The sequence below is a fragment of the Oncorhynchus clarkii genome, chromosome 4 (assembly GCF_045791955.1).
Source record: "Oncorhynchus clarkii lewisi isolate Uvic-CL-2024 chromosome 4, UVic_Ocla_1.0, whole genome shotgun sequence".
NCBI lineage: Eukaryota > Metazoa > Chordata > Actinopteri > Salmoniformes > Salmonidae > Oncorhynchus > Oncorhynchus clarkii.
This window is the reverse complement of record NC_092150.1, coordinates 67,464,842-67,486,119: the sequence shown is the minus strand read 5'-3', so window position 1 is coordinate 67,486,119 and position 21,278 is coordinate 67,464,842. Positions and strand designations below refer to the sequence as shown.

The window sequence follows — 21,278 nt, the reverse complement described above, 5'->3', positions numbered from 1 at the left end:
TACTGACAGTTTTGGCTCCTTTGTGTGATGTACTGTTGTCTCTACCTTCTTGCCCTTTGCACTGTTGTCTGTGCCCAATAATGTTTGTCCTATGTTTTGGGCTGCTACCATGTTGTGTTGTTGTTATGTTGTGTTGCTACCATGCTGTGTTGTCATGTGTTGCTGCCTTGCAATGTTGTTGTCTTAGGTCTCTCTTTATATAGCGTTATGTGTTGTCTCTTGCCGTGATGTGTGTTTTGTCCTATATTTATTATTTATTTATTTAACATTTTTAATCCCCCGTCCATGCAGGAGGCCATATGCCTTTTGGTAGGCCGTCATCGTAAATACAAATTTGTTCTTAACTGACTTGCATATTTAAATAAAGGTTAAATAAAATAAAAAATAAATTAAATTAAATCTTTCATATCGGCGAGAAATAATTTTCAAAAAACAAAAGATTAAATTCTATCACACCTTTATATGGTTATGGTTCCCACACAACCATATTTCCAAGTTACAGAGCTTGTTTACAGAAAACAGACAGAAGACAGAGTGGACTACCTGTGCTAATTAGCTATCTGTCTCCGAACACCTGTGTGTAAACGGTAGACTGACGCCACAAACGTGTCGTCACTGGAAAATGCTATCGGTTGCAACTGTGTTAAAACAGGTTAAAACAGTCTATTTCGCATTTGGGAAATTATTTTGATGTGAAATGAATGCAGTTGGATATTTGTTTCTAGAACCTTACCACATTTAGATGGAGTATTTGGCTATTTTGGCTTCCAGACCCAATTCAGCCTTTAAACAGAACATGTAAGGTCATTGGACTAAGGAGTAACATTAGCCTCCTTTAGTACAATATTGGGCAAGCTTATTCCATCCGTAAACACCATGCTAGATCCGTGTGACTGGGCCAGTTCATTTTGCATGGCCCGGTGCACTTAGATAGCTGGCTATCTTCGTGTTTTATAATCTACTAGTGACATAACATGACAACTCTTTGGGCACTTTAGTACCTGCTTATCCGATTCACATCCATCACCGAAGCCGCCAGCCGTGGTGCTGTAAGTAACACCGGCGGCATCAGTGGAATTGGAGCCTACATTGATTGCGGCCAAAGAACCGATTTTTAGCTTCAGCTTCATGTTGAACCCACGCTTCCACTGTTGGTCACCGTTGTAATTGTATAAGTGAGGTCCGCATATGACTGAAGCTCCCCTGACCCAGTCTGCCCGAAAGCGGTAGGACTTCCTTCCCATCTAGCTACTCACATTTCGACCAAACATGTATGCCGGTAAACAGTGCACTGCCACCACCAGTTCTTCTCTTGCGCCAAACCCGCAATGTATTGTTGGTATATGAGTTTTTGATAAATGTCATTCAAATTGTGTAAACAGAAGTGAAATTTTAAGGGGGGATACATTTTTGCAAAAAGAACGTTTAGATGGAATATCATCAATCTACGTTGTTAGATTTGTGGAAATATATTGTGCAACCTTCCCTTTAAGATAGCTAGGTGGGACAACCACATATCAGTAATAGTAAGAACATTTTTCCTCAATAAAGTAGATATCAGCAAAGTCAGTGGGAAACAAAATTGTCAAGTGCGAGTGTTAGTTCATAAAAGGCAAGGGATTGACAATAACTTTTTTAGCCACTTCTATATCAGACAAGCAGGACTGATTTTTTCTACTTGTCCAAAGTACAAGCTCAAGTCGCTCGTCCCCCAAAAATGAAATAATCTGTAACACCATGGGCCAAAACAATGACGTAAAATTGTATTGTATCATGCAAGGAACTACTTATTATCACTGGTACTGACAACGGAAGACTGCTGGTCTCTGATCACAAGTATTATATCTCCTGCCGTTGTGGCCTTGAGCAAGGCACTTAACCCCCCACAAAGTAAAATACTGCACTGATAGGCTACTGTATAAAACAGTAAAAATATACAGTGAGTGCCAAAAGTATTGAGCCAGTGCCACATTTTTGGTTGTTTTGGCTCTGTACTCCAGCACGTTGGATCTGAAATGATACCATGACTATGAGATTAAAATTCAGGCTGTCAACTTTAATTTTAGGGTATTTTCATCCATATCGGGTAAACTCCTTAGAAATTACAGCACATTTTATACATAGTCTCCCCATTTTAGGGGACCAAAAGTATTGGGACAAATTCACTTACATGTGTATTGAAGTAGTCAAAAGTTTAGTATTTGGTCCCATATTCCTAGCATGCAATGACTACTGTACATCAAGCTTGTGACTCTACAAACTTGTTGGATGCATTTGCTGTTTGTTTAGGTTTTGTTTCAGATTATTTTGTGCCCTATACAAATTCATAGTAAATCATGTATTGTGTCATTTTGGAGTTACTTTTATTGTAAATAAGAATATAATATGTTTCTAAACACTTCTACATTCATGTGGATGCTACCATAATTATGGATAATCCTGAATGAATCGTGAACAATGATGAGTGAGAAAGTTAGACGCACAAACATCATACCCCCAAGACATGCTAACCTCTCACCATTATAATAACATGGGAGGTTAGCATTTTTTTAGGTGGTTTGATATTTATGCCTCTAACTTTCTCACGCAACATTATTCACGATTCATGCTATAACTGGGCAAATAACTCACTAACTAGCAATGAATATCAACAATCCGAACACGCAGCTTGCTTTGATCTCAAAAACCTATCTCGCGACTTCATGATTGAAAGACCACTCCTGCCTGTCAATGCAGGCATATAATAATTCTACTGCGATGCGCTCTGCAGAGATTGGGAGGACATTGGGCAATACATCACATCCGGAGGACAGTTTGATCCAATTCTGATCAGAGTAGCCCAATTGTTTGATATTGTGATTTTTGCCTGATTAGGACCACTTAAATCTATAATCTGCTAGTCTGACAATTAGTTGTACTTGCCCTGAAGGGTGTTTAAGATACTCTTTGAAGAGGTAGGGTTTCTGATGTTTTCAGAAGATGGGCAAGTGTAATTTGGATTGTAGTACATTTTTGTAGTACATTTGTGACAATGTGTAGATTCATGTGAACAAGTGTCTTGCGGTCACAATGATATGTCAACAAGATGAGACCACATCTAATAGGCTAATATCATTAGATATAGGCACTAAGTCAATTTAACCAATATAGCCATTAATATACATTTATTTTATACATGCACTGAAATCCAATAAAGACAATTTTCCTACACCTTCACAGCCAAAGAGATGTGCATCTTAAAAATGTATAATTACACAATTTTATGTTTTTTTCTCTCCAAATCCATTGAGGTGATTTAGCAACGGCGGATTATCCTGATTTAGAGTCACATGCAATAAAAGAAAACACTTAAAAAGTTAACTTTTGTCCTCTGGCCTCATCAACAAAGCTCTGGCTGAATGAGTCATCCTAAAACACACTGGTCCTGTAGGTCATTGTCTTTGGAGGGCCTTACTGCCACACATAGGGATTACTGACGCACTGAAGTGTGTCTGTCCCAGTCACAGAGGATAGGTCAGAAGCTCCTTGCTCTGTAAATACTTCTGCACTAAGGGGGGGGGGGGGGGGGGGGGGGCTTGTACGGTGTCATTTTATCAATGAGAGTGAAAAAGAGAGAGAAAGAGAGGAGTCAATGGACACTGGCCTCAGTGACTGATGGAAACGTATGCCATTGCTAGATAGGCCTCAGTGGGACATGATAGTGTCCTGCGTGTGTGTACGGTGCTTAAAGAAAATTATTTTGGGGTATCTCAGATTGTTCAGGCAGTTCTTACATAGGAGGAAGGATGTTTGACACTTTTTACATTTGTATCACAAACCATTTTTTAGAAAATCATGATGAAAGTGGCCATTTTAGGCCCCCCCCTAGACCTATACATGCCTCCTGTAAGACCCTATGATCCGTGAACCGTACATGATACAGATACATTATAATCCTTATGGCAGCGGTTGGCAACAGGCGGGCCGACGAGCAAATTTTGGTTTTGGGTTTTAAAAAATACTGGAAATTACCAGGAATTCAGCAAAAAAAATAAAAAATATTAAGAAAGTCTGTTCCCAAGTATTCCCACAAATAAATAAAACGCCTCAAATACAATCTCTTTTTGGGCTTAGTTGTGGTCAATTTGAAGTTGTGGTCAATATCTCAAAAGTATCTTTTTTGATTTTGTTCATTTTAAGACATTTTGTTTGGAACAATATACTATACACAAAGATTGTTTGATCATCATTATCCCTGTTTTCCTGAACTTCCAATCCCTTTGATGCATTTGAATCACTCCAAAGCATACCTTCTTCAGACTGAAATATGCCATTACCTGATCTTACATATCTTTGTACTATAACTTTTATTGCGATAAATGGCAATGAGGTCAGATTCAAAAATGCATCAAATGATTTTTTACATATTTGTTGCTGATACCCCCAAGTGACATAATATAGAGAATCAGAGATTCAAATAGCTTGATAGTCCATGTTAATAGTATCTTAATATCATGCATGAATCCATTTGAGATCATGTAGTAGGCCTATGAATCAATTTTACTTTCTGACCTTCCCAACCCCCATTCTCCGATTGTTATGGTGGCTCGCCCAGTGATTTTGTTTGACAAAAGTGGCTCCTTCAGAAACATTAGTGACTACCACTGACTGACCTATAATGTCAATTTCTATGTATAAATGGGTCATATCATTAAAAGTACCAGAGAGGGCATTCTGGAAATTTGACGTGTTTGAAGAGTAAAAATAAGCTTTCGATACATTAATAATATTCTGAATGTTGAACAAATTAACGTGAAAAATGGTATTTCAGAATCTTGACATTGTCCATATTTGAAAGCACACAATAAGGACTATAATGACACGAAGCTGTTGCCTGTATTATGTACGGTTCACGGATCATAGGAGGCATGTATAGGTCTAAAAGGGCCTAAAATGGCCACTTCCATCATGATATTCTAAACCATGGTTTGCGATACAAATGTAAAAAGCATGTCAAACATCTTCCGCCCAATGAAGTTTTTAAACGAGAATTGCCTGAACAATCTGATACCAAAAATATTTTGGGCCTACACTGGCATGGAATCGCACGTGACCGCGAGACCTCCTGTCAACACACACAGGGAGTGCCAATCAAGAAGACAGAGCCGTCTCCTCCAATCTGTTGGAAATGTCACGGGTCCCATTCCCTTCCGCTGTCCAGAGTCTGGCTGGGCTTGGGGGCATCGATCCCCTCGCCCCCACGCAGGAAGGAAGGAGGGGGGAACAAACATACACATGCATTATTTATACATGCTTAAACAAACAACGGCCTCGCGTGTCTCTGCGGAGATCAGCTCATATGGGAAATCTACAGCAGAGGATGCAAACATTTGATTTAGGAGATGCATTGATGAATATGACTGAGCGAGATTGGTTGATGATAAAAACAAACCCATTGACTACATGTCAGCCTAAAAGTATGGTTTCTTTGCGTGGGGGGGGTCCTAACTAAAGAGTTGCGAAAACGGTGACTCCTAACTTATGATGCAGCATCTAAATTAAGCTAAAAAAAAAGATGACTCCTCTGCACCATGTCTCTGACTAGAAAACTTCTGAGAGGAAAAACATTTCCATCAATACTCTGCACAACAAACAATACAGGCACAGACCAATGTGTTCTAGCCTTTGTTGAAATCACGACAAGAGACAAGCAACACAAATTTGTTCTCTCTGCATAAGCTAAAATTGCCAGTATCTCGTTAGATATGGGCACAAGCCTATTTCAGGCTCAAAACATTCCTCTTTGTGACACTCTCACTGGCAGGTCTGAAGAGTCAGACAAATGCCAGCTCTCACCGAGCAGTTAATGAACAGAGTCATACAGATACAACACATGTGGCGAGAGAGCGGGTTTCATGGAGGTTCATAACAGAGGAAATTGTGGATTCTTGTAAACAACTTTTGGCAGACAGTAGGCCTGCTAGATAAAGGAGTAAACAGTCTGTATGTGTATGTGGTCTGTTTGTGTGTGTGGTGTGTATGCTACTTATCAGGAGGAATAGAGATGAGCAGCCCTGACTGTGGACAATGGGACAGAAAGATAACAGGGGAAAGGGGTGATGAGACACCATGGAGAGGGAGAATTCCCTCCCCTACAGAGAGGGAGAGATGGGAGCGTATTAGACCACTGCCCAGTGCCCACACCTCCAGTCTGTTTCTAGGGAGCGCTGCCTGGGCCATAGCTTACACCTCTAAAATCCAGAACAGCATCCTGTTTAAGATGCAGGATGACCAGGCTAGGCGTTGAGATGCATGACTCGGTGAGGTGTGAGAACCATGGCTGACACAGACAGCCCATCCAGCTACTGACGGCAGAGCTCCAGATTTAGTGTGCTTCTGTTTTTAGCTTGGCCGATGTGAAATGATGATGCTGCGTGGTGCGGCGGGGACTAAGGAGTGAGCAGAGAAAATGACCAGGTTTAAAAACAGTTTGTTCTGGGCAATGTGAGCTTGACTGGCCCCTCAGACCACTCCTCAAACGACACACAAACACTAGAGCACGCACACACATACATACACACACAGGGCCTGGGTCAGATGACCCTCACCTCTCTCGGAGGAAATGAATGGAAGGACAGAGAGATGGAGGAACACAACCTGAGTATCATAACTCAGGATAAGACCCAGATGCAGGCAGCTAGAGTCACAGATGTTTATTGACCCAAACAGGGGGCAGGCAAAAGACAGGTCAAAGGCAGGTAGAGGTCCATAATTCAGGGCAGAGTCAATAAGGTACAGAACGGCAGGCAGGCTCAGGAAAGGCAGAGGTCCGTAAACGGGTCAGAGTCAGGCAGGTACAGAACGGCAGGCTCGGAGTCAGAACAGGCAGAATGGTCAGAACCAGGGAAACAGAACTTGAGAAAGCAGGGAGACAGGAAAACACGCTGGTAAGACCTGACAAGACAAGACGAACTGGCAACAGACAAACAGAAAACACAGGGGATAATGAGGAAGATGGGCGACACCTGGAGGGGGGTGGAGATGAGCACAAAGACAGGTGAAACAGATCAGGGTGTGACACTGAGGGGGACATTGATGGACAGGGGACACACACACTCCCCCCATCAAACCATGGAGAAAACTGAGTGGACCCTATGCTCTCAGATCTGCAGGGAGGAGGTAGTGAAATGTGGATAGATTGTTTTGGAATCAGGCCATGGTGGAGCCCCAGTCTACAAACCTCCAGCTGCATCAGCAAGAGGATGAGGTGTTGTGGTACTCATGTTTGACACACTGAACAGGGAACTTTCACCTGAAGTCAGCTCAGACCTGCCTCTACCTCCCACAGTCAAATATCATGTTTTAAAAAGGACATTGGGCCTTAATAATAATGTAGACAGAGAAGCCCTCTTTATATGATCTGTTTTTCTTAAAATGTCATGGAATAACTAATAAGGCAGTTGGGAAGAGGGTGGAACCTTTTATATGATTTTACTGGAGCATCTACAACTCGACCTTAACATAACACGTGCGCACACACACACACACACACACACACACACACACACACACACACACACACACACAGACACAGACTGGAGTGTGTCCTTCATTGTAAACCTTTATTGTAATAACTGGTCCTTTAAGAACAGAACAGAGCAGCCATAAACCCTTGAGAAACCCGAGGCTTATCAACACTACATGAGCTCATCCTTAAACACAGCCAGACACTACCCTCTTACAGCTACCATTTCTCTTTTGTAAGGTCCTTTGTGAGTGTTCAGTGATAAAACCACAGGACAGGTGCAACAAAAACATCTTTCCTCCCAACTTTAATACCATATCTATCTAGCTGGTAGCCACCATCTGATGCCCACTGAGACATGGTCCCGTAGCTAGTCAAGAGGTGCCAACAAGCTTCCTCTCCCCTCCTTTATTGAGAGTGCTGATGTCAGCACTAGCTAGCTTGGCAGGCTGGCTGCGGCTCTAGGGGCCCGTCCTTGAGGGAGAGCCAGAGCCTATAGAGGCTAATGGGGCTGATGGTGATTGACGTGGCCCAGGCTAAGTGAAGTGATCTGGGGGAGAGTTAGCAGGCGTTCCCCCCCGGGGCCTGATGGTTGTTCCACTGGGGAGGGAGTGGACCCACTGAGCCCTCAGATGCATTTAACTGATGAAGCCAACCCAGCCTGACCCGTCCCCTCCAGGTAGGAGTGCCTCTCAGGATCCACACTCACAACTTGACATTGGGATTCAGCTACTGCTACCGTAGCTCACTGGTGTCCTGAGATCTCCCTTTTTCCTCATTCATTTTGTTGGTTGTTCAATCATTCATCAATTCATTCATCGACTGACTGACTGACTGATGTCAGGTACTGAATTCCATGTATCATACAGGCTATAGGTAGGCAGACCTAGAGCTAAGCTAAACAAGAGGTCAGAAAAGTTTGGATTTGTCTGCTGTCTCTGCCTTTTTAGAGCAGATCTTAATTTGTCTGTGAGGTCTGGTGGTCCCCTCTGTGGGGAGAACACACACACTCGTTATCTCGCTTTATCAGGTGTCCCCTCTAGCTCTTCTGAAGGTCTCCAGTGCACTACAGTAGATACAAACGGCATTTCCACACAGCTACAGTAGCTAAATGTAAAACAGTATACTTTCTCCCTTCTCTCTCTCTCTCTCTCTCTCTCTCTCTCCAGTGAAAACTAAGATGATGAGTCACTCTTCAAGTCAGACATCTTAATTACATAAAATGCTCACTCTGCCTGCAACCCCTTAACCCAGCTGCCTAGGAAGGGCACTAATGCATTCTTATTACAACCAGTCTTCCCTGTACTGGGTATCTCCTTCAAATCTACGTGGACACATTCCAGAAGAATATCAATAATTTATTCAATTGTAATCTCATAACACACCTTTGTTAATAATGGCAAAGAGAGAGGACCACTTTGCCACTGCCAGGCTTCTGGGTAGTTTGACACTGGCACTCCTTATGCAATCAGTGAGGTAATGACTAAGGCAGGGGTGTGGCCCTTCCCTAATTAGCCAATTGTTCCTCCTAGTAAAAAGACAAGTGTTGAGGCATGAGATCAGATTTGGAAAAAAAAGGAGTTAGGCCTACTTACTGTGGAAAACAAAACACTCATAACAGCGTCCAGTTTTCATCATCCCATAAAGGTTGATATGGCAGGCAGTCTCATGTAGCCGTGGCAGCACATTGTCACGTGGTTGTATAAATAGGGATGTTGTTGACGTTTCCACTCTGAATTGTTATCGGTCACACAGACACAGCTTTGCCTCCGAGAGGAGAAACACCAAGGTAACAAATTAGGGAAATATCAAAGCCTTTTTACACTGACAGTGACAATATAGACTTGGGCTACCACTGAAGTAGAAGTTATAGAGGAGCGAGTCAGACAAATATTCCTATCAAATCAGGGTGAAATATCTGAACAAATATTGATTAGATTTAATTGGCTATCAAAACAAGGCTGGCACCTAATCCTGACATACGCATCATCTCAAGGACCTGCAGTATAGGCTAGTGAGGGTAGTGAAAAGACTGTTCTTCACTGCCATCTTGTGTTAACAGAAAAAAAACAGTGTGGGCATGTAAATGTTGGTTAATGAGACACTTCAGCATTATAGGAGGAAAAACACTTATATTCTACAAGAGGACATAATAAAACTATATAGAAGGAGAACATTATGATTTACCTGTCTTCAAGGCAATTTCCACACCTATATAAAAATAAAACCTAATCAAAATATCGATGAAGTCATATTGGCTTGGATCCTCTGATTAGTAGTCACAGTGCTTCCTATGATGTTTGCAACCACAATCTACACTGTCACAGAATCAACAGGAAACATGTCAAATATTTACAGAATACAGACAGGGCTCCATTTTAGGGTACAGCACAAATTGAACAACCCCATTCAGACCACGAGCTCTCATCCAACAACCCCATTCAAACCGGAGCTCTCATCCATAAACCATGGAATAGGGGGATTGCATTTGTACAGACACAATCTGTGAGATGGATTTGACATCAGAGCTGAAAAGTTGAAGCAGCTGAAATCAGGTGAAAGCCTAAGACAACATTTTTTGGGGAAATTGACTATCTTTGGTGGAAATTATGCCGGATGCTTTGCTGTAGAGGCGGACAGTGGACATAGTGTAGTCACTGTAATGTAACCTAGTGTTGTGGGTGTTTTCATACCGGCTGTGATTATCTGGACAGTCCATGGATGCCTGGTCATAAGAGCCTGGTAGGATCTCCACAGGCCCGCCATTCTCCGCTCTATGCTGGAACACAGACGATCTAGTCAGAACCGCTTATAACCAGTCATAACCCATATGCTTGCCATCAACTGATTGTGTGTGGACATTGGTAGTTCAATATAGAACTTTAGATATATGAGACATGACTTTTCATTATGACAATATTCTGACTTTTGAAAACAGCTAATGGTTGGGTGATATCTGTACAGTTTCTTGATATCACGAAGTAGACAACCAAACGTTTCATTACACAGACGAAGTAACTGCGGCCATATGGGAAACGTTGGCTAGCCTACTCTGCAGCTTATGCAATGGAATGTCTGACGCGTGCTGCCACACATAACGTTCTCCACATTACCTGATCACGGGGGAGTCAGCAAAATTGGATTTGGACAACTTTACTACACTATAACTAGTTACTGCTACTGCAGTCATACTTGCCGTACTTAATGTAACCCTGATAGTTAACATATTATTTATTCAACATAGCCCTGTTTCCTAGTCAACCAGACGTAAAGCATCCTAATCCTAGCCTTGCAACCTCATTAGCTAACGTTAGCCGACTTAGCTACTCTCTGGAGTTCTGCCACCGACGTTACTCTGCCACCAATAAGAAACTTGTCATGCAGCTCTAACATTACAGTCAAGTCGGTCATTTCTCCATAATAAAGACGGTACAACTAGACAATGAAAGTGTTACAAAGCGAAAAGATAGAACACAATTGTTACATGCCTTCCTTAATACAGCTCCAACTGAGACACACAACACAGACTACTCTAACCGACGTCACTTCCACAACAGCATCAGATGGATTATGTCACCCTCTGGTGGTGCAAGGCTAACCCTATGACAAGTAACCAACAGAGTGACGAACTTCTGTCCTTGATTTCTATTTTCCAAGCACTCAGTTCTCTCGCTCACGGACAGTTGAACATGAACAGGGTAACACAAAACTAAAACATTCAGTTCGCATTATTTTATTGTTTCTTGGACATGAAATGATAGCATGAAATATTGCAGTGATTTGTGTGTGAAGATTCCTTTTTGATAAGGGAACACACACAACAACAAAAAAGCCCAATCAAGCCTTGTCCTTACATCAGGCTTTTAAAAAAATGTCTAATCAACAAAAGGAACACACAAAAAAAATCTAGATTCATGGAACATTGTTGAGCATATACATGTAACCAAGCTGTGTCAACCACACAAGCAGATATACAGTAGTAAGCAGACACCCATGGACAGTTCAAGCTATACAAAACAAAAATGCAGGTGAGGTAACGAATATAGCTAAAGCTGATGCCCTATAGAGAAGCCTTATTTGACACATGGAGACCCAGCAAAGACAAACACTCTCCCTAAGGGAAATATATGTTTTTATTATATACACACACACACACACACAACTGGACAAATATGTAACACTATGCTTACCATCCAAATGTCTCTTAGCTAACAATATGCATATGCATAGTTTTGGCAAAAAAAAAATGCCTGAGGATATCTTGGGTATCCTCTTTTTTAAGACACTATATTTAAACACTCAAAGCCACGGAATCCTCAAGGTTCTGCCTTGCAATCCTGTAACTATGAAGGACAGAAAACAAAATATGTACATGGTCAAGCTGGTCAGCCTATTAAAACAAGATACAGATGATCCATGATGGTTTCATTTGAGTAGTTTTACAGTCAGAGCCACCTCTCCTGCTGTAAGTTCTTAATTATACTACAACATACATTGTACGGCCTTTGTGAACTAACCAGGGGTATCAATTTGAATGAGAAAACATTAAATACACAAGGAAATAATTTACACAGGAAAAATATTCAAGTATAAATAGTGCTAAGTAGTTCAAATCGGTAACAAAATAATTAAACTGACTATCTGCATTGACCGTTTTTGCACCAACTTTGATTCATCACATTTATTATCTATCTTGTTGCCTAGTCACTTTATTCCTAGTTATATGTACATATCTACCTCAATTGCCTCATACCCCTGCACTTCGACTCGGTACTGGTACCCTGTGTACATAGCCAAGTTATCGTTACTCATTGTGTACTTATTATTACTTTTCTATGATTTTTTCTCTTCATTGTTGGGAAGGGCCCGTAAGTAAGCTGTTAGTCTACACCTGTTGTTTATGAAGCATGCGATAACATTTTATTTATTACCCAGAGAAATGGCTGCAAAGTTTTAAAAAATAATTTTCTGCATCAACCAACCTATAACATATAAGTGAGAGGAAACAGAATAAAATCCTTATAATAAAAACAGCCTCAAGTACTAAATAATGCCAAAGAAAGCCAATCATCTTAAACCATAAAAAAATGTAATTTTTTTGCACGAGACTTTTGTCACAGCTAAGGCAACAGCACACAATCTCCAGAGAGGACAGTCCATAATGTCCATAGATGTATATTAAGTAATACTAAGGCTATGTTGAGCTTAAAGCTACCCATGAGCTATACGACCTTATATTTTCACTACCTACCTGGTCCATTGTACCCTCAGTCTGTAACTTGCTCCTCTCCGTTATAATACAAAGTCTCCCTGTGCATAACAATGGTCATCACCATTATATTCACACATGTTATTCAAGCACAGCTGAGATCTGGCACTAACAGCCACAGACTGTCCTACTCTCATCTTCCCTGATTTCATACTGTGGTGTGATTTGTCATCTTAACTATTTCTATGGGTCAACTCAACAGGAAAACATCAAAAGGACTAGAAAATGGTCATCCTTCAACCCGAAAGAGGCTTTTTATTTCTCTTGATTCTTTCTCCAACTTTACAGGTCCTGCTGCGTCAACAAAAATCAAACAAGCAAAATCACAAATCAAGTATTTTTTTTTATCAGTGGATAGATAGATATGTATGGGCTAATGGGCATCGCTAGCAAAGCTAGGCTAATATCACATTTCCTCCTCAGGAGGGTAGAGTTGGCACAGGGGCAGTGCCCAGGACATCATGAAATAATAAGCAGCAGAGGGGCGCTGACTGAGGGGGAATCTTTAGCTCTTAGGAGCTGATCAGTGGTTGGCTGGCATGGCTAAGTGCATGTGTGATGCCCCCCGCCCCTCCCCCCCCTACTTCCCCCTCAGCAAAACTTCAGCTCAGTAGTCCATCCTCTAATCACTCTCGGTCCAGTCCGAGGGAGTGTCCGTCCCAAAGTAACGGTCCCCGAAATTACCTGGAAGAGAGGAGAAGAGAGAGCCGTCAGTCATATTGTCATTGTGAATACATGAGTTGGACTAGCGTCAGTGAGAATTGTGTGATCAGTGGCAGTGCTGATGGAACATATGGGTTACCCCAGCTATCAACTGGCTCATTCATCCCCCCCTCTCCCCTGTAACTATTCCCCAGGTTGTTGCTGTAAATGAGAATGTGTTCGCTGTCAACTTATGATAAAAAAAGGGTTAAATAAAATTAAAAACCGTCAGTCTGGGGTGATTCATAACAAAGCCCATCCACTTGGGTCTGAATGGCTGTGGCAGCAGCTACAGTGCATTCGGAAACTATTCAGATCTCTTTACTTTTTCCACATTGTTATGTTACAGCCTTATTATACAAATGGATTTAATAAATAAAAATCCTCAGCAATCTACATGTAATACCCCATAATGACAAAGGGAAAACAGCTTTTTAGAAATGTGTACATATTTATTACAAAGAACAGAAATACCTTATTTATATAAGTACTCAGACCCTTTGCTATGACACTCGAAATTGAGCTCAGGTGCATCCTATTTCCATTGATCATCTTTGAGGTGTTTCTACAACTTGATTGGAGTCCGCCTGTGGTAAATTCAATTAATTGGACATGATTTGGAATAGCACACACCTGTCTATATAAGGTCCCACAGTTGACAGTGCATGTCAGAGCAAAAACCAAGCCATGAGGTCGAAGGAATTGTCCGTAGAGCTCTGAGACGGGATTGTGTCGAGGCACAGAATCCGGGAAGGGTGCCAAAACATTTCTGCAGAATTGAAGATCCCCCAGTGGCTGGAATAAGTTCGTAACCACCAAGACTCTTCCTAGAGCTGGCCGCCTGGCCAAATTAAGCAATCGGGGGAGAAGGGCCTTGGTCAAGGAGGTGAACAAGAACCTGATGGTCACTCTGACAGAGCTCTAGAGTTCCTTTGTGGAGATAGAACCTTCCAGGACAACCATCTCTGCAGCACTCCACAAATCATGCTTTTATGGTAGAGTGGCCAGACAAAAGACACTCCTCAGTAAAAGGCACATGGCAGCCCGCTTGGAGGCACCCAAAGATTCTCTGGTCTGATGAAGCCAAGATTGAACTCATTGGCCTTAATGCCAAGCATCACGACTGGAGGAAACCTGGCACCATCCCTACGGTGAAGGGTTGTGGCAGCATCATGCTGTGGGGATGTTTTTCAGTGGCAGGGCCTGGAAGACTGGTCAGGATTGAGGGAAAGATGAATGGAGCAACGTACAGAGAGAGCCTTGATGAAAACCTGCTGCAGCAACGCTCCCCATCCAACTTGACAGAGGATCTGCAGAGAAGACGTAAGGCTGCAATCACTGTCAAAGGTGCTTCAACAAAGTACTGAGTAAAGGGTCTGAATACTTATGTAAATGCGAGCAGTTTATTTTTTATAAATTAGCAAACATTTCTAAACATTTTTTGTTTTGTCATTATAGGGTATTGTGTGTATATTGAAGTGGGAAAAAACTATAATACATTTTAGAATTAGGCTGTAACGTAACAAAATGTGGAAAAAGTCAAGGGGTCTGAATACTTTGCGAAGGCACAATCTGACAACCTGGAAGTTTAACTTGTGACGGTCATATCACTAATGATCATTCACACCACAAACAGCAGACTCACGAGATCTGCATTAGGACACCGCTTTGAAGGGAAACCCACATTAAGTGAGAGTGACTGAGAACAATGTGTGTGAGAGAGCGAGACAGACCGATAGATAGCAGAAGCACCCACCAATGCCAGGGATGATGTGAAACTCGTTGTTGACCTTCTTATCGACGGCGGTGGTGATAATGCGGACCTTAGGGAAGGCGTAGGCCACAGAGTGGACGCCCATCTCAGCCATCAGTAGAGACAACAGGAAGATTTTATCCTCCTGGACATCATGGTCCTACAAAAGGTGACAGACATACGCAAATTGTGGCCTTCAATCACGATTGAAGAAAGAGTGGTGGTTAGAGGGGAGTTTCTGTGACAGTAGCACAATATGTAAGGAGAGCGAGGCAGCCCCTTCCAGACCGGTTGGAATCTCAAGCTCTTCCCATTCCCACTGCTACCTGTCAAAAGGGACTCCTTAGTCTGATAGGTCTTCTGCACTCATCACATACTTCAACCAATGCTTCCAGTAAAAACACACACCCCCGTGACTATCTTTTTAAAGCTACAATCCTTATTCGAAACACTAACAAAGCGGTCACCCCGACCTCTGTTTTGGTAAGAAGCGGAGGGATGGACCTGGAGAAATGTAACCATTCAAATCCAGAGACTGAGCTACAGATGCGAAGACTGACCATCCATGATATAAATTGTAGTTTTAACCATGTTGTGAGGCTATATAGTGTTTGTTTACATTGTTTACAAACATTGGTGTAAAACAGGCTTATATATTTTGGGTTATGATGGGGTACGACAGTTGAACTAAACTCATGAGGCATTTATAAAAGTTAAATTCTTCAAGAATCAATGGGTATGTATAACTACTTTATAAGTCCCAAAATGTATGCAGTAACTAAGGACTCTAGCTTTAAAAGGAGATAGTCATGGAGGCAGTGAAGTTTGCTTTTGGAGGACAAACAAAAACCATAGTGGATGCCGATAATTCTCCCCAGAGGTTTACATTTCACAAGGAGCGAAGGCTAAAAGCACAGGACCTGTACATTTTGACCTCTAGTCTTATCACAATGAGGAAAAAGGACCTCAAACTGTGTTTTATGACGGCAAACAAGCATCCCGATCTCTCCTTAATCGCCTGCTGCTGTAGCCGTCCAGTCTCCACTAGCAGAGCTGCTGCTCTGCCATCTCAACAACCAACAAGGACAACTCTGCCATCTCAACAACCAACAAGGACAACTCTGCCATCTCAACAACCAACAAGGACAACTCTGCCATCTCAACAACCAACAAGGACAACTCTGTCATCTCAACAACCAACAATGACAACTCTGCCATCTCAACAACCAACAAGGACAACTCTGCCATCTCAACAACCAACAAGGACAACTCTGCCATCTCAACAACCAACAAGGACAAGGCCTACTCTGCCGTCTGTCATGTTCAGCCATGTCTCAGGGGTAAACAACATTATCTGGATGCAGAACCATAGATAAACCCCCCAAGCCCGAACGTCTCATCAACATAGGTGTGTGGTGGAGAAGACAAACATGAGAATATTAGACTTCTACTAGAAACTACTATTATATTTTGATTGAACTATAATACCCAACTAATGCTGAATAGACTAGACCAGAGGAGTAGAATGAGGTAGAACTGACCAGCAGCACTCGGACGGCCATGAGAGCAGCAGCCCCAGTGGACACAGTGCTGTCCATCAAGATGACATAGTCCTCACTGATGTCCTTAGGCAGACGCAGGTAGTGGAGCTGGACAGGGGCGATAGGAAATGTTAAATACAATGGGACGTTTTATACAATGGTTTTCATTTGGGCATTTCATGAACTTAAAATGTCACATTTTGAGCATCTGTGGTGAATGAAACCAGTAAAGCTGAAGAAAAAAGGTGCAAAGCTTGAAGGCTACAGCTGGCATAGACATCACACACACAGTATATCTCCCAAGTATGGCTGGTCTGCAATTCTGATGAGGCAGTGAACCTGAGGTCAATGAGGCCAGTGTGTATCAGTTAGCCCAGAGACTGACACCTAGCCTTGAATGAAGTCACTAAGCAAAAAAAGATGACCCCATCCACTCCTTGTTGATGATCTTCGCGTTGAAGAGTTCATGTCTGGGTGTGTATGCAGCCTTACGGATAAGAGGGCCAAACACACACAGAATACTTTTTGAACTACATGACTGGTTTCTGTGTGTTACCTCAGGCTCTCCAGTGTCATGGTTGGTCTGGATGAGGATCTTCCCCAGCCTAATGTCTTTACACACATGCATCAGCGCCTGCTCCATGGTCTCCCCTGCTCTCAGTATGGACACACCTGTGATCTACACACACAAACACACACACACACTTTATACTCCTTCACAGTTTATTTTATAAGTAAACTTCCATTAAGCAACCTGAAGGACCAGCATAGTGAGAGCTCAATGTTACCGAGCCTGATGGTAGGAGATATGACTCTATTACTCTACTGCAGATGTCTAACAACCCTGCTGCCTAACAGAGCTGCTCCCACTGAGAGCCACTCAAACACATCACCATAAAAAGACTGGAATGAACGATCCTCTCAGGCCCATCCACACACTTTATGACTCGAGGGTTTTCACTGTCTAGTAAAACGAATGTTAACAATGCCTATAGTGCTTTATGTATGGTGATGAATAAAAGGACTGGAGAGATAAACTAGTCTAATCACTGTACAATCTTCAGCCAATGGTTACAAGTAGCAATCAGAGTAATTGTGACAATGTAGCTGCAATGTAGTATCGGGGATGACATTGATACTTTATTGCAGTTTAGGGCCCAAAACCCTCTGTGAAAGTGGGGAGGTATCTGCATAGAGCCTTACCCTTTTACCACTGAGTCTCTTCCCTTCATAGATGGAACCTTGGGGAGTCTCCACTTGCACAGGCTAGAGAGGATGAGAGGAAAGGACGAGAGAAGAGACCAGTGTTAGTGTATGATTGTGCACAGGGCATAGAAGGCAATATAATATTGGTCATGCGTCTGCAGGCATGCAGGGCCACTCACCTTGAGGGGCAGAAAGGAGAGAGCATGTTCTATCAGGAGCCTCATTAACCTCTTAGAGTAGAAGATGAACTCATCACGATTTGTGTCCTTATTCCTGCAGGCAGGCAGGCACACACACCAGGGTTAGGGGACAGGGAATGAGCGTGAGGGGTGTGTGTGTGTGTGTATTCATTATAAACTTGTGGCAGTGCAGAGTCAGTGTTGAGAGGGTGAGAAACCGGCCCCCAGCGGTCAACCAGAGCTCTACGGCCTTACCTGATGATGGTGTGCATGCCGCGGACCTGTGGGGTGCTCTCCAAGACGCTGAGGGTCTTGGGTAGGGGCTGTCCCTGGTGGGCCGAGGCCAGAGCAGACCTACACAACAGAGAGACAGTCAGACCACTGTCCCCTGCTGGTGTGACCACAGTACAACAGACAACACTGCCCCCTGCTGGAGGGACCACAGTACAACACAGACGTCACATCAAACCAGTGGGACAAAGGTAAGATACCACTGGGATATTTTACGTTCTTCCTCGTAAACATTTATTGCAGTATGGTGGTCACAGATGCACAGCCAGGCAAAGTTGGGTGGGGGAATAGTGTACAGGTACTGGCAACAGAAATGCTTTAACAGGCTCCTCTCGCACTGTCTGGAGCATATGGTGCTTTACCGGCAGACAATTCAACGTGACATCACTAGGACCATTTCAAATCTAGAAAATAACTATTACGTTGTACTGTTCTAAACAGTGGTTCTGTTGATAAATAGAAATGCCATAAAGCAATTGAGCACGTTGCTATGTGTTCTGCATTGTTGTTGCCAATACTCGAAGCCAAGACAACTCACTCTCTAAATACTGTAGTACTGCACTGAAATTAGCCTTTTGAACGTATATATCTGGTACCAAAATACAGGATAGTTAAGACTGTAGAAATCATAGCGAAAACTGAAAGAATCAGGCAAATTGGTTAAGAGGTAAATGAAAAACAATATCTTGGAAAAATAGCAATGACAGCAAACAAAGGTTGTTAGCTTTTGTCAGGGGGCTATGCTACTAAATCATAAAAGAGGAGCAGATGAGAGGGACGATAAAACTTAAGAGAAGGAGGAAGATGCAGGAGTTTATCCTCACATATCCCAGCGGAGCTTCCTCTGGAGAAGGTGACAAATATTCATTTTGCGAGAACAAGAGTGATGACAAAGAGGAGAGGAAAGAAAGAGGAAAAGAAAGAAAATACATCCCAATTAGACAGCAACAGGACAGAGTAGGGGCCCTACGATATCTGTGGAGGAGAAGCTGAGAGGTGTGACGGCCAGGGGCCAGGCTGAGAGGGGCCCCTGGGGGGGGTCAGCGAGGGGACGGCTTCAAGACCAGACGACATCACCATGGTTATGAGCTCTGACTGGGTGTAGTTAAAAAATAATCATCTTTGCAACGGCCTTAGCGAGAGGTCCTATGATAAACATGTAGGGCTAAACTCAAGGTCATACTCTGTCCTTGGTTAATGTGACGTTAGCGTTCTGATCTTTCGGTAAAAAGGAATTCATGACATCAGCGACTCCCAGCTGTTTTTTTTTTTGTCTTTTTAGGTCTTAACCAGAGCTCAGTGGAACCATAGCGATGTCATCCTTCTGGTGTTAGCGATAGCTTTCATGACTGACGGTGTGGAAGAAAGAGAAAAGGAGCTGCACAGCCTCATTTAGCTTTACACAAAACATTTTCCTGGGCACCTTGATTAGTTGATCATGTCAACATCAGTGGGGGAGGGGGGGGGGGGGGGTGGGAGAAGCCAAAATGGTCAAATAAATAGTAACATGAGTATTCTGTCAGACTGGGCATATCTCCTTTTGTCCTTCCAGCTTCTGCTGAGAGGAAACAGAATGAAAAAGACAGAGGCAGCACGAGACAGAGACCGGTAGAGATATGAGGGGTGTGGCAGTCATACCTCACTGTGATTTCACGCTGAGGCGGTTAGAGTGCATTATTCGGTCAGGGTTTAGCAAGTATTTGATTACAAACACACACAGGGAGGAGAGAAATAAAAACAAAACTCATGAAATGAGACAAGCCATTCCAACCCTCCAAACAAAGCCAAATGTCCCCAGTCCCCACCGCCCTTTTAAATAAACACAAACACCAGGCAATGATATTACATTCCCCTCCATTTTGCCATGAATCAGACAGACAGTGTTCCATCAGATAAGCTCAGTGCCTGAACCGGTACCTCTTTCTCTGTACAGGCTCTACTCCTGCATTAGACCAGGCTAAATTATGGTGATCTAATCTCACAACAAGGCCCAGTGCACAGCATAGGAATTTAATTTGAAATGTGAATTTTACGGGCAATAAAAATAAAATAAAATAAGTCAAGTGTTCTGCTCATTTTCCATATGGAAACCCCATGGAGGTGCATCATATTTGATTTACTCGTTTTATCCATTAGTCTGATAAACAAAGTCGTTCCTACACAGTATCTAGTACATATCAAACAGAATGCCCCAAGGCTACTGGCAAAGTGTGGCATCCTAACCAAACCAGGGGGTTTCCTAACCAGAAGTACTATAGTGGGCCCAGTGGTAGTAGTCTTGCCATATGGAGGGTGCTATGGTTCATTAGGCTACAACAGGCCCTGTCCTCATCAGTCACTCACTCTATGGAGGACGAGCTGCCGCTGTCTCCCCCCACTCGACACCATTCTTTACTTGATCCACACAATGGCCTTTTATTAGAGATCCCTTAATCCACAAATCCTCACACACACACACTATCTGCTTTTACACACGCGGTGGCCTCTCTTGATCTCTCACACACACACACCCCGACGGGTGAGACTCTGAACGAGAATGGTGTACACTTTAGACAGAAGTCACGTGATCACGTGTCACTCCCCACACAACCCTCTCCAAAAGAAATCAAAGTCCAGCGAGTCTGTTAAATAGAGTGTAACTGAGCACCTTTGAGCTGGTCTTTGAAACCTTCCATCTTATCTCTCTCTGTGACAGATGGTTTGTCACATTACAGTGATGATGGATCAGGACACCACAGGGCCACACACACCGAGTGGGAAAAACATTAAGAACACCTGCTCAGACCGACAGACCGACCAGGTCAATCCGGCTGAGCGCTATGATCCCTTATTG

At 42.8% G+C, this 21,278-nt stretch overlaps 2 protein-coding genes across 6 annotated transcripts in view; both read right to left on the bottom strand.

The window, feature by feature from the left end:
• Nucleotides 1–11,044, bottom strand: part of LOC139407158 (mitochondrial inner membrane protein Mpv17) — a 31,849-nt gene extending 20,805 nt beyond the window's left edge. The window contains exons 1-2 of one of the 2 annotated variants that reach the window (XM_071150657.1): nt 10,993–11,044; nt 10,198–10,278 (exon numbers count right to left, since the gene is read on the bottom strand). In XM_071150657.1, the coding sequence (XP_071006758.1) occupies nt 10,198–10,270 (73 nt within the window). In that variant the 5' untranslated portion in view covers nt 10,271–10,278; nt 10,993–11,044. Of the gene's footprint in view, nt 1–10,197; nt 10,284–10,992 lie in introns of both variants that reach the window. The other variant, XM_071150656.1, reaches the window with a different exon arrangement.
• A 177-nt stretch (nt 11,045–11,221) lies between these two features.
• The window catches only part of LOC139407157 (uridine-cytidine kinase-like 1), a 28,958-nt gene continuing 18,901 nt past the window's right edge, over nt 11,222–21,278 (bottom strand). For 2 of the 4 annotated variants that reach the window (XM_071150653.1, XM_071150655.1), the window contains exons 9-16: nt 20,084–20,100; nt 18,410–18,508; nt 18,155–18,248; nt 17,973–18,035; nt 17,326–17,448; nt 16,770–16,877; nt 15,232–15,388; nt 11,222–13,457 (exon numbers count right to left, since the gene is read on the bottom strand). In XM_071150653.1, the coding sequence (XP_071006754.1) occupies nt 13,396–13,457; nt 15,232–15,388; nt 16,770–16,877; nt 17,326–17,448; nt 17,973–18,035; nt 18,155–18,248; nt 18,410–18,508; nt 20,084–20,100 (723 nt within the window). In that variant the 3' untranslated portion in view covers nt 11,222–13,395. Of the gene's footprint in view, nt 13,458–15,231; nt 15,389–16,769; nt 16,878–17,325; nt 17,449–17,972; nt 18,036–18,154; nt 18,249–18,409; nt 18,509–19,269; nt 19,290–20,083; nt 20,101–21,278 lie in introns of all 4 variants that reach the window. The other 2 variants (XM_071150651.1, XM_071150654.1) reach the window with 1 other exon arrangement.